Here is a 13974-nt window from a genome sequence, read left to right on the forward strand (position 1 = left end):
AGGCTATCTTGCCTATCCACTTGTTCAATTCATTCTTGTTATGTTGGGAGAATTTTCAGTGCAATAAGCAGTTAGATAAGATTCTACAGTAGGTGCAGGCGGGGGGTGTCTTTAATGTTTCAGTTTCCACTTTAAAGACTATGCTGCACAGAAACCTCCTTTGTATTATCAAGTAGGGCTGGGCGGGGGCTCTCTTCACACTACCAATTCTGCTCTTAGAATTGTCACGTGATGTGATCTAAATCGCTCCCTGCTCACAGGGGTTGGAGCGTGTATGCGGACCAGCTTGCATGTATAGGGGAACTTTACAGAATATTTCATGCCAAAGCACAGAGCATGAGCCACCTGCCCACCAGCCAGCCCCACATAGTAACAATGCAACGTTTTAAAGCTCCAGCATTTTACGTACTGGAGCCCTATCCAGATTGTTCCTACGTTTCTGATAACAAATTTGTAATTTTTTTAGGAGATGCCAACAGACAGATCAGTGACCTCAAATTTAAACTTGCAAAGTCTGAACAAGAGATAACAACTTTGGAGCAGAATGTAAGTTTGCACATGAGAGAGAGTGATCAGCTAAGAAATATAGTTCCATGATAAACTAAGGCTCTGTCTTTACTGCCAGGCAGGTCAGACTACGGGGGTGTGAATAACCATGCACACCAAAGTGCTGTAATTCCCCTGTCTGGACACTGGTTCCAGTTCTCACTAAGCTATACTCCTGGGGGAATTCTGCACACACACACACCCAAAATCTGCACAATATTTTAAAATTCTGTATATTTTATTTGTCAAAATGGCAATATAATCATGCCACATTCAATTATTTTGGTAATCTATTTCAAAATGCCTACCTGTCAGCAAGCATGTCTGCAATACAGACAACAACAAAAGATTCCCCCAGGAGTAGAAATCCCTTCCACAACCCAGTTGGGCACCTCAGTCTGAGTGTGTCACACATGCCAGCTGGGCACATCTTGGGAGAAAAATCTGCTCCTATGGTCTTTTAGTTGATTCTTGTTTTTTCACCCTGCCCCCATAGGGGTACCATATAGAGGTTTCCAAATAGAGGATACTGCTGGGGGGTAGTGAGAGGTGGAGCTGGAGTGGGTACAGTTGGAGAGTGCTGGAGGTAGTATTTGGGGATGCTGGAGAGGTCCGTACTGGGAGAGGATATTTGGGGGGTGTTACAGGGGGCTGAGTGGGGCCTCCTGGCCCAGACACCCACACCCCCTCCCCACAGAACCCAGTTGCGGGGCCAGACACCTGCACTTCCAGAGCCCACGGATCCAGAGGGAAAAACAGCCTGATGCTGAGTCCTGGGCACATATGGAGTTGCCTGTACACTGCCTCCTTCCTTCAGGGCATGCTGGGAACTTCAGCTGCTGGGAACCCTCCAGCTCCCCCTTCCCTTGGCGGTGTTCTCTATTTGTGAGCTTGGGAGCCAGGCTCTGTGGGGTCCAGGAGCCTCTCTAGGCAGCCAGCAACTCTGCAGTGCAAATTCTAAGGGAAAAAATAAAATTGTGTGCAAATTCTGCATTGTGCACTGGTGCAGAATTCCCCTAGGAATAAAGGTAATCCTGTTTGAAAAGGACTACATTAACACGAACTATGAACCTTTCAGTTAGTACTCGCAGCATCCACTTGGGGGAGATACAGTGCAACAGTTTGGTGTGCGCTGCTATTCACACCTGTAGTCCAAACTCTGAGGCAGTGTAGGTAAGCCTTTAGTCTTGTTTGCTGTAACAAGCTTAGGATTGTTAGGGATTCAGAGCTATCTCATTGTGTTCACACAGACTGGAAATACTTTCATTTACGTATAGGAAATATTATTCTGTAAATGTAGAGTTCAAAACAACAATCAACTTCAAGGATCTGTGTTAACACCATTTTGAAAATAGAAGAACACTTTAGGATGTGGTTATATCCAGATACCTACGGTTCTTGACTGGCTGGAGGCAAATGGTGTGGAGTATGACAAATGGGTGTCACTGCTCATTATGCCTTTTGTCCTGCATAAGTCAGCAACACCGTTATTCTTCAGAGGAGAGAATGGCCCTACTTAGTCACTGGTTGTAGAGAAGTTTGCCCTGTTTAACTTTCAGTGTAGGTAAGTTAGGTTTTTTTAAGACATTGAAACATTTCCCCATATTGTTGGTAGAATATTAGAGAAGAATACCAGTAACTGACACCTCTGTGGCATAGTTTTTCTCAGAACATGCCCTTCATTCTAATAAGAACACAGTGTAGACTCCCCACTTCACTGGGTTGCCAAAGGAAAGACAGGATTAGAAGTTATTTTACCTGTACACAGTTCTAAATGGTATACTTGCTTTTTAACCTTAGGTAATACGGTTGGAGGGTCAAGTAGCTCGATACAAATGTGCTGCTGAAAATGCTGAAAAAATAGAAGATGAACTGAAAGCTGAGAAACGCAAACTCCAAAGAGAGGTAATTTACTGTTACATTCTAGACGAGTAAATTCAGTTTGAATTTAATCTACAGAAGATTAGCAGACGCATCTCTGAAAGCTTTTTTTTACAATAGTTGCCACCGTTCTTGGGTTACTGCAAGGTAAATGGCTACTTTTGTATTGTTCCTGTTAGTTGTGCTGAAGGATTTGGCCAGAATCTTAGCACTCTTAGGTCTGATTAATGCAAGTGCAACTGTGACAACTCATGATAGCACACTTCCTTTGAACTGATTATTGTAAATGATTCTTAGGTAACGTGATCCTTAATGCCTAGCACACCTCTCTGACTTGTATCAGACTTGGTGCTACTGACTAGACTGGTTTTAGGAATCATTAAAAAGAGGATAGAGAATAAGACTGAGAATATATATATTATTGCCCTTATATAAATCCATGGTACGCCCACATCTCGAATACTGTGTACAGATGTGGTCTCCTCACCTCAAAAAAGATATTCTAGCACTAGAAAAGGTTCAGAAAAGAGCAACTAAAATGATTAGGGGATTAGAGAGGGTCCCATACGAGGAAAGATTAAAGAGGCTAGGACTCTTCAGCTTGGAAAAGAGAAGACTAAGGGGGGACATGATAGAGGTATATAAAATCATGAGTGATGTTGAGAAAGTGGATAAGGAAAAGTTATTTACTTATTCCCATAATACAAGAACTAGGGGTCACCAAATGAAATTAATAGGCAGCAGGTTTAAAACAAATAAAAGGAAGTTCTTCTTCACGCAGCGCACAGTCAACTTGTGGAACTCCTTACCTGAGGAGGTTGTGAAGGCTAGGACTATAACAATGTTTAAAAGGGGACTGGATAAATTCATGGTGGCTAAGTCCATAAATGGCTATTAGCCAGGATGGGTAAGAATGGTGTCCCTAGCCTCTGTTCGTCAGAGGATGGAGATGGATGGCAGGAGAGAGATCACTTGAACATTGCCTGTTAGGTTCACTCCCTCTGGGGCACCTGGCATTGGCCACTGTCGGTAGACAGATACTGGGCTAGATGGACCTTTGGTCTGACCCGGTACGGCCTTTCTTATGTTCTTATGTTCTTCTTCGAGTGCTTGCTCATATCCATTCCATGTAGGTGTGTGTGCGCCGCGTGCACGTTCGTCGGAGACTTTTACCCTAGCAACTCAGTGGGTCGGCTGGGCGCCCCCTGGAGTGGCGCCACTATGGTCGCGGATATATACCCCAGCCGACCCACCCACTCCTCAGTTCCTTCTTACCGCCCGTGTCGGTCGTTGGAACTGTGGAGTGCAGCGTAGCTGACCTCCACCTCCCTAGCATTCTCTCAATTGTTCTATTCTCATTGTGTATATAGTTCTCTAAGTTGTTAGTTTAAATAAAGTAGTTAGTTTAGTTGATTAATTACAGTTTAGTTTAACTCCCCGGGATTCAAGCTGTGCTCGGCTTGCCATCGCCCGATGCCAACTGGGGATCCACATTCCTCCTGCTTGAAGTGCCTCGGGGAGTCACACTTAACGGCTAAGTGCCCAATTTGTAAGTCGTTCAAGCCTCGTACAAAGAAAGAGAGGGACATTAGACTTAAGCAACTCCTCATGGAGGCGGCTCTAACCCCTCCGTCCTTGGCACCGAGTGCTCCCCCTTCAGAACCGAAAAGCGGCTCTTCGGCACCAGTGCATCATCTACTCCTTGGCACCGGATGCCTGCTTCCAAGTCAGGCCACAGCCGCTCGCTCTCGCCTCAAGCGAGAAAGTCTAAGACCCCTGCCGACCCGGCACCGCCCGTGGTGCGGCACGAGGGCACAGCTCCAATGCACCGGCCAGTGCCTGCAGCCACGGCAGTGTCTGCTGAGCCGTTGCCGTCGACTGCGGTTCGCCAAGGGCCGTCGAGTCCGGCACCTATCTCCCCGGCACCCGCCGCAGTGGAGTTGATCGTCCCATCCATGCCGGAAGTCTGTGAAGTGGCGAGGGACTTGATCGCGATCTCGGATGCGGCACCGCCGCCACCCCCGGCACCGCCGGTGCGGGTAGTCCGATCGCTTGGGAAGCCGGCCCTGATCCGTCCACCTTCAATCTGCGCCCCCGATCGGCACCACTCCCGATCACGGTCCCGTCGGTGTTCAAGATCTCGGCACCGTTCGCGGTCGTCCCGCCGCTCGCAGTCCCGGCACCGTTCCCTGACACGACGCCGGTCGGACTCGTGGCACCGTTCCCGTTCCCGGTCGCTGTCGTATTACTCTCGGCACCGTTCAAGGTCCCAGCACCGCTACCGGCACCGCTCCACTCGGAGCCGCTCTCGACGCAGAAGCTCTCGGTCACGGTCGACCTCCCGGCACCGTCCAGGTCGCAGGTCCCGGACCCGATCGCGGCACCGGAGTACCTCAAGGCACCGTTCCCCGGTGCGCAAAAGCACCAGGTCGGTGGGAACATCTGCCCAAGGCCTATCTGCTCCACCATGGCCTTCTCGACACCCCTCAGCTTCGTCCCGGGCGGGTAGCCTCTACTCCCAAGATCGGGAAGCAGATGTGCCGGAGGGTTTATTCCAGGACTCCCACTCTGAATCACAAGGAGTTCAGCAGTGGCCCTTTTGGACACCTTGGGCTTACCACAGTTCCATCTCAGACGGTCCCGGACGAACATCGAGCCCCAGAGGCAACAGTGAGTCGCCCTCCGCCAGCTGGTACGGATGCTCAGCCGCCTCCTACCACCACCTCGCCTGAACATCTGGAGCAGGAGCCCCAACAGGAGGAGCTCATCCAGGAGGTCCTCCGACCCGGTGGTTCCTCTTCTTCCTCACCGGATGAAGCGGTGGCGGGCGCGTCGTCCACGAGCCCGCCCCCAGTGGACCTTGCTGCGCATCAAGACCTCCTCAGACGAGTGGCACTCAACATTAATATCAAGATGGAGGAGGTCACAGAGGTCGATGACCCGGTCTGCAGCATTCTGTTGGCAGACGCGCCTACCAGGGTGGCTCTGCCCTTTATCAAGACCATCCAGGCAAAAAAGGATACGTTGTAGCAAACGCCAGCTTCTATTCCGCCGACGGCTAAAGGAGTCGAGCGGAAATACATGGTGCCATCCCACGGGTATGAGTACCTTTATATGCATCCGCCTCCTTCTCTGGTTGTTCAGTCGGTTAACGACAGGGAGCGTCATGGTCAGCCGGCCCCCGCACCAAAATCTAAAGAGGCCAGGCGTATGGACCTTCTGGGCCGTAAGGTATACTCTGCGGGCGCCCTCCAGCTGCGCATAGCCAATCAGCATGCCCTGCTGAGTCGCTACGACTTCAACACCTGGACAGAAATGGACAAGTTTCAGGAATTGCTTCCTCCGGATTCCTGCCAGGAGTATAAAGCCTTCCTGACAGAAGGGAAAAAGGTGGCAAGGACCTCCTTGCAGGCTTCCCTTGATGCGGCGGATTCCGCGGCCAGGTCTATAGCGACCGGAGTCACCATGCGGCGCATCGCCTGGCTCCAGGCCTCCACTCTTCCGCCCGAGCTTCAATACACCTTGCAGGACTTGCCCTTCGAGGGCAGTGCCTTGTTCTCAGAAAAGACTGATTCTAGACTCCAGAACTTAAAAGATAACAGAGTCACGATGCGCAACCTGGGTATGCACACTCCCGTAACCCAGCGACGCACCTACCGCCCTCAGCATTTCCGTCCATACTTTGTGCCCCGTCGGGGTCAGGATTTTAATAGACGCCGAGGGCGAGGAAGCCGTAGGCGGTATTCGGGCCCTCAGTCCGGCCAGAATCGCGGCTCCTCTAAGCCGCAGTCGGACCCGAAGTCGTCCTTTTGAAGGCGCGCCCGGGGGCAGCATACCTTTTCCTGTCTTGGATCCTTCCCCCCCGTTCTCCAACCGCCTCTCTTATTTTTTCCCGGCGTGGTCCCTCTTGACCTCAGATGTCTGGGTTCTGTGCACCGTGAAGCACAGATACCACCTCCAGTTTGCTTCACCCCCGCCTTTCCGCCCTCCCTCCCAGTCCCTCTTCAGGGACCCCTCTCACGAGCACCTCCTCTTACAGGAGGTCCGGATGCTCCTCAATATCGGAACGATAGAGGAGGTACCAGGGACCGACTGGGGCAAAGGGTTTTACTCCCGTTATTTTCTGATTCCAAAGTCAAAAGGGGGTCTCAGGCCGATTCTTGACCTAAGAGGCCTCAACAAATTTCTAGTAAAGTTAAAGTTCCGCATGGTCTCCCTAGGGACCATTATCCCTTCCTTGGATCCCAGGGACTGGTATGCTGCCCTTGACATGAAAGACGCTTACTTTCATATAGCCATCTTTCCTCCACACAGATGTTACCTCCGCTTCGTGGTGGGCCATCGCCATTTCCAGTTTGCGGTCCTTCCCTTTGGCCTCTCCACAGCACCTCGAGTCTTCACGAAGTGCATGGCGGTGGTGGCCGCCCACCTCCGTCACCAAGGGCTCCACGTGTTCCCCTACCTGGACAATTGGCTCCTCAAGGGGGCCTCTCGAGAACAGACCGCGGAGCATGTGCGAGTGGCATCGGCCCTGTTCACGAGCCTCGGCCTGTTGCTCGATACGGACAAATCCACCCTGGTTCCCACACAGAGGCTGGACTTCATAGGAGCGACCTTGGACTCCACTCTGGCCAGGGCCTGTCTCCCTCAGCTGAGGTTCCTGGTATTGACATCCGTTGTCCGCAGCCTTCAGGCTTTCCCTACGACCTCGGTCCGCACCTGCCTCACTCTGATAGGACACATGGCGGCCTGTACATTCGTCACCAAGTACGCCAGGCTTCGGCTCCGCCCATTTCAAACATGGTTACATTCGGTGTACCGCCCGGCCAGAGACTCGCTAGACACCCTGGTCACCGTTCCATTGAGTGCGCTTCGTTCCCTCGACTGGTGGCTGAACCCCTCCACGGTCTGTGCGGGGCTGCCCTTTCACCCGCCCCAACCAACGCTGTCCCTGATGACGGACGCGTCTTCTCTCGGCTGGGGAGCCCACCTAGGTCATCTGCGCACCCAGGGCCTGTGGTCACCAGAGGAGCTCTCCCTCCACATAAACGTGCGGGAGCTCAGAGCAGTTCGCCTAGCCTGCCAGGCGTTCCGCAGGCCTCTGTCCGGCCGTTGTGTCTCCGTCCTTACGGACAACACAACGGCCATGTACTACATAAACAAGCAGGGCGGGACTCGCTCCTTCCCTCTTTGTGCAGAGGCCATCCACTTGTGGGAATTTTGCCTGACTCATTCGATCGACCTGGGGGCCTCCTTTCTCCCGGGAGTTCGGAACACTCTCGCGGATCGGTTGAGCAGATCCTTCCTGTGCCACGAGTGGTCCATAAGACCGGACGTTATCCATTCGATCTTCCGCAAGTGGGGCTTTCCCCAGCTGGACCTCTTTGCGACTCGGGTGAACAGGAAATGCCACGCGTTCTGCTCGTTCCGGGGCCACTCACCGGGGTCGATCTCGGACGCGTTCCTCATCCAGTGGACGCGCCACCTGCTTTACGCGTTTTCCCCCTTCCCGCTAGTCCACAAAGTTTTGTTGAAGCTCCAGCAGGACAGGGCTCATCTGATCCTGATTGCCTCAGCATGGCCCAGGCAACCGTGGTACTCCACGTTGCTCAGCCTCTCGGTATCTCCACCGATCACCCTCCCCCTCCGCCCGGACCTCATAACACAGGAGCACGGGACTCTTTGCCACCCAGACCTCCCCGCTCTCCACCTCACAGCATGGCTCCTGCGTGGCTAAACGCCTCTGAGCTATGCTGCTCCGCCCCTGTGCAGCACGTCTTGCTCAGCAGCAGGAAACCTTCCACTCGGTCCACGTACTTGGCCAAGTGGAAGCGCTTCTCGTTATGGTGTGAGTCACGAACTTTGGTACCCATGGAGGTTCCCGTTCAGGTCATTTTGGACTACCTGTGGTTCCTTAAGCAACAAGGCCTTGCTATTTCTTCCCTGAAAGTGCACTTAGCGGCCATATCCGCCTTCCACCCTGGCGAACGTGGACACTCAGTGTTCTCTCACCCGGTGGTCATTAGATTCCGCAGGGGGCTGGAACGCCTCTACCCTCCGGTCCGTCGCCCCGCCCCAACCTGGGACCTCAATCTGGTACTTACCAGGCTCATGGGACCGCCCTTTGAGCCACTGGCAACCTGTTCTCTTCTCTACCTTTCGTGGAAGACGGTTTTTCTGGTCGCCATTACTTCGGCCTGCAGGGTCTCCGAGCTACGGGCCCTGACTGTAGACCCTCCTTACACGGTCTTTCATAAAGACAAAGTGCAGCTAAGGCCGCATCCCGCTTTTCTGCCTAAGGTGGTTTCGGCCTTTCATACCAATCAGGACATCTTCCTCCCGGTCTTCTGCCCAAAGCCTCACTCATCTCCCCGAGAGCAGCGCTTACGTTCCCTAGATGTCCGCAGGGCACTTGCCTTCTTCATCGATCGCACAAGGCCCTTTCGTAAGTCCCCTCAGCTTTTTGTAGCAGTAGCGGATTGTATGAAAGGCCTCCCTATCTCCACTCAGAGGATTTCCTCGTGGCTGACGGCGTGCATCCGCATGTGCTATGACTTGGCCCATGTTCCGGCGGGCCACCTCACCGCCCATTCCACGAGAGCTCAGGCTTCCTCGGCCGCCTTCCTGGTGCACGTGCCGATCCAGGAGATCTGCAGAGCAGCAACCTGGTCCTCAATACACACGTTTACCTCACACTATGCTTTGGTGCAGCAGTCTAGAGACGATGCCACCTTCGGCTCAGCAATTTTACACTCGATCACGTCTCACTCCGACCCCACCGCCTAGGTAAGGCTTGGGAATCACCTACGTGGAATGGATATGAGCAAGCACTCGAAGAAGAAAAGACGGTTACTCACCGTTGTAACTATTGTTCTTCGAGATGTGTTGCTCATATCCATTCCACACCCACCCTCCTTCCCCACTGTCGGAGTCGCCGGCAAGAAGGAACTGAGGAGTGGGTGGGTCGGCTGGGGTATATATCCGCGACCATAGTGGCGCCACTCCAGGGGGCGCCCAGCCGACCCACTGAGTTGCTAGGGTAAAAGTCTCCGACGAACGTGCACGCGGCACGCGCACACCTACATGGAATGGATATGAGCAACACATCTCGAAGAACAACAGTTACAACGGTGAGTAACCGTCTTTTCTTATGGAGCTCTCGTGTTAGGTTGTATCCTTCAGTACAGTTCTACTTCAATGACAGTGTAATTTGTAAGTGTCAAATCCAAATGTCCATTTGAGTCAGCATATATAAGACTTGAATAATTGGTGTTTGTACTATAAAAACAGTTACAAGTGTTGGCATACATGTCCTTTAACTAATGTCATTAAGAATCAGTTCTCAATTACAGCTTCTGTTTTTGTACTTTCAAATCTTTGACCTTATTGGGATGTGTAAATGAGAAATTAGTGGGAAGCTGGGAATACTGGCATTTGGGGTATCAGAGATTGCGTTTCATTATTTAACCACAGTGACACAGAATCAACAATAAAGGACCTAGAAGATAGGCCACACAAGTAACTTTACATGTTTGGTGCTTAAAGTCAAGCACTTACACTGATTGACATTGCAGCTACTGAACTAGTCTTCCTTGCTTGTTGTTTTGATCAGGTCCCTCAATGGGCTCCCCACACATGATCACCTCAAATTTAGACATCTTGTCATCACATTCAAAGTTCCGTATAATTCTGCCCCTTCCTACTTTTCTTTTGTCAAGCTTCATATTGTCCACCCCTCCAGTCCATCTATACTCTAGCCCTTGTCTGCTCATTTGTCACTTTCTTACACAATAACCTCTGTTCCGCCTTCATTGTGGCCCCTTTCTGCATGGTGCAACCTCATCCACAGTGCCCTGACTCTGTCGACATAAGGCCTTCTTAGGGTAGGTCTACACTTACCTGCCGGGTCGACGCGTAGAGTTCGACTTCTCGGAGTTCGAACTATCGCGTCTAATCTAGACGCGATAGTTCGAACTCCGAACGTGCTCCCGTCGACTCCGGAACTCCACCACCACGAACGGCGGTGGCGGAGTCGACGGGGGAGCCACGGACTTCGATCCCGCGGCATCTGGACGGGTGAGTAGTTCGAACTAAGGTCGTTCGAGTTCAGCTACGCTATTTGCATAGCTGAACTTGCGTACCTTAGTTCGACACCCCCTCCCCTTAGTGTAGACCAGGCCTTAAAAGACCCATTTCCTCCATGCTGCCTATAATGAATCAATGACTTGTTCCTTTTCGCCAAAGCACTCTCTACCTGTCTGTTCTTATAGTGTGAAACCACTGGAGCAGAAACTATCCTTCATGAGTTTTTGGGAAGTTAGTGCTACCATAAATATATAGTAAGCAAATGTAATAATCTTCAGGCACCTAAGTAAATGGCCTGAATTTCAGAGGTGCTGAACACATACTATTCCTCTTGGAGTTCGCATTGACTTGAGAGAGAGTGAGGTTTGCTCAGCACCTCTGAAATTCAAGCTATTTAGCTTGTGTGACATTCCCCAGGGTAGAATATGAGAGTTGAACAGCAGTGTCTCCTTAACTCTAGGCTGGGGTGCCTTTTACGCTGCCGTGCTGTCAGAACATCCACTCTTCGCCTGCTCACACAGCCTTCAGCGTTCAAATTCACTCCCAGCTAAATACATGAGCACTCTGACCAGTCACTCATTAATACAGGGCGACGCCCACAAATTCTTAGTCCCAGACTTTCCACCAAAAATGTGCATCTTGTACTATCCAGCACACTATTGAACAATGCAAGCTCATAGAAAGTCCATAATTTCATCAAAGGTAAAGGATAAGGGCTTATCCCAAAAACAGTTTCCCACGCACTTTAATCCAAACACACTGGGTAAGATAAAACAATAAGCTAAATTTGTTAATTACAGAAAGATAGAATTTAAGTGATTACAAGTGATAATACATAAAAGTTGGGATTTAGTTACAAAAGAAAATAAAAGAATAATAAGCAAGCTAAAACCTCGCGTAAAAAGCTAACTGAACTTAAAAGCAAAGGTTTTGTCTTACCATACACTGTTGTCAATTTCACATGCTGGGTCTCTTTGCAGCCTGGGACCACTCCCTCCTTAGTTCAGTTCTTTGAGATTCATTAATGTCCTGATCAGAGAGATGGGAGAAGGAGAGGTGAACTCAAGCATTTTCCTCCCCCTTTATAACTTAATTTCTTATGCTAGAAATAGCCTTCCTAAGTCATGGTGACACAGTCTATTGTGGACATGAGGTTTGAAATGTTCCTGTGATTCAATGTAAATTGCTTATTCACATCTCCCCCCTCCCCGTTGGAGAATGGCCACATAAGTATCTGATGGTTTTTTAACACCTGGCTGGGGTCAGTGTCTTTGTCTCTGAAAAACTGGTTTGTGGGTGTTACCCAGAATTGCAACATATTTCAGTAGCAATTATACAGTAGAATCTCATAACTTCACATATAGTATTGCTACACATATTTCAATGGGATAATGTTCAGCCGATTATGAGTTTTTAAAATGATACCTCACAAGTCATACTTCGTACAGAAGTTATCATAGTCTTGTAAAAGAGGTGACCTATAATAGTATAGACCATCACACTTGGATGGTCCGAATTTGAGGCATGTTAGTTTGGAAAAATGTCTTATGAATAAAATGCACTGTGTGGCTTTCAAAGTAATGGTGCAGGCAGTTACTTAATTTGTCAGAACTTGTCAAAAATCCATCAGGACCTTCTGCTTGTTCTTGTAATGAGGTGCAGCAATGTGGAAATCAGAATAGAATTAGTGTTGGTAAAACACCCAAGCCACATTCTTTGAGAAAGGAAAAACATTTCAAAAGCTAGTGATGGCTTTTCCTTTGCTTCTTCCTTTCAGCTTCGCTCAGCATTGGATAAAACTGAAGAGCTCGAAGTTAGCAATGGTCATCTAGTGAAACGGCTGGAGAAGATGAAGGCCAATCGAAGTGCTTTACTATCTCAGCAATAATAGCCAGCTTTCACTGAAAACTACTACTTGATGGAATGAGAACAACATTGGAGATTCTTGTCTTTTGCTGTTTGGGATGCTTTATCATCATGCCTTCTGAGAACAAAAAACCAACAACCCCAAACACATGCACTCATTTGCTACATGCCACCAAATTGTGGTTCTCTCTACGCAGATTCAATCCTGCAGCACTATATACATAGGAGTAGCTGATCCAAATGGCTGTGCCTGTAGATGCCTTTCCACACTGTATGTTTGGTACGTTTGCAGTACAGTACCTGTATACCATTTAACAAGCACACCGGGCATCGTGTTAGTTCTTCATCCCGAAAAGCACAGCAGCCATTTTTTGCCATTTAAAATGGTGTTCAAAATAAAGATTAAACTGGGACTTGAATTTTGTCTTGCTGAAATTTAGGGGGGAAGGAGGGGAGCTGTAATTTTGGACTTCTCATGGCAGAATCTTCAATTTAGTGACTACAGTAGTATATTCATAGTAGGCTGTTCATTAACAAAACACTGTGGAACCACAAGCCATTACAAAGCAAAACTCCTTCAGTGGAAACCATGGAAGACGATGGTCTTGGAAGCAAAAGTGACCTTAAATGACTTTGCCAATAAAACAAAGGTGTTTGGAAGGAATTTTGCACCAGTTCAATCATAAGACTATTTTATTTCAGGGTGAATAGGCAATAGCTTCACTGAATTACAGCTTTTTATGTGTATTATTTAATCCCTATATTTGGAATTGAAGTAAACTACTTCTTTTAAAGGATGTAATAATGTTGCATAAATAAAGCAGAGTAAGGCCATGTTTTAAAAAAAGGTGGATTGCACTTACGTCATTTCACTGCAGTTGTCAAAGCAATATCATTGGTTTAAACAAAATGTGTGAAGGGTTCTTCTGCATCAGAAATCACCTACCAGTACTTGAGCTGTTAGGAATCTCTGTGCTTCTACACAAGATCTACCAGTCTAATTTTTGATAAGTAGCTGAGAAGAAAAGAAGCACTTTAGAATACATTGCTACATAGATTTTTCTACAAGTTTTGTAATTGCAAAACTGTTCCTTGGGTATTTTACAAAACAATTTTCCACTTGAAAAAGAAAACCTAACCAATTCAAATATCCCCGGCAGTTTTTACAATCTAGTGACTGTTAGCATTACAGCTCTGCTTCGTTAGAAAAGATTTATAATGTTGGATTCAAAGCAGTTATCTGAGAAATAAATCCCAGCAATTTGTCCCCGTTCCAGAGAAAGTTTGTAGTACATAAGGAAAGCAGATGATTATTGTACAAAACTCTGTTCCAGATATAAGATTAGATAGATATCTCTTCAACAGAAATAATTTTCCATGAATGCTGACTCTCCTAGACTCCCTTCACTTCTGTTGCTTGCCACGTACTAAGCCAAATTCAGGGTCAAGAGGCCAAATTTCTCCTTAACCTCAGCTTTAGGTTTCTGGTCCACATACTGTTCTTGCTTCTCCCTCCATATTTAGACGTTAGAATGCAGGACCCAGCTGTTGTCCACTAAAGGAAGTATTGCTGATCTCTGTGTTTAATTACCTTCG

At 48.8% G+C, this 13974-nt stretch overlaps 1 protein-coding gene across 4 annotated transcripts in view; it reads left to right on the top strand.

Annotated features, from left to right (window-relative positions):
• Positions 1-12436, top strand: part of LRRFIP1 (LRR binding FLII interacting protein 1) — a 191278-nt gene extending 178842 nt beyond the window's left edge. For all 4 annotated transcript variants that reach the window (XM_039493984.1, XM_039493987.1, XM_039493985.1 and 1 more), the window contains 3 exons: positions 467-546; positions 2347-2451; positions 12290-12436. In XM_039493984.1, coding sequence (XP_039349918.1) covers positions 467-546; positions 2347-2451; positions 12290-12400 — 296 coding nt within the window. In that variant the 3' untranslated portion in view covers positions 12401-12436. The remainder of the gene's footprint in view (positions 1-466; positions 547-2346; positions 2452-12289) is intronic.
• The last annotated feature ends 1538 nt before the right edge of the window (positions 12437-13974 follow it).

This window comes from Mauremys reevesii, linkage group 11 (genome assembly GCF_016161935.1).
Source record: "Mauremys reevesii isolate NIE-2019 linkage group 11, ASM1616193v1, whole genome shotgun sequence".
In the NCBI taxonomy this organism is placed as follows: domain Eukaryota; kingdom Metazoa; phylum Chordata; order Testudines; family Geoemydidae; genus Mauremys; species Mauremys reevesii.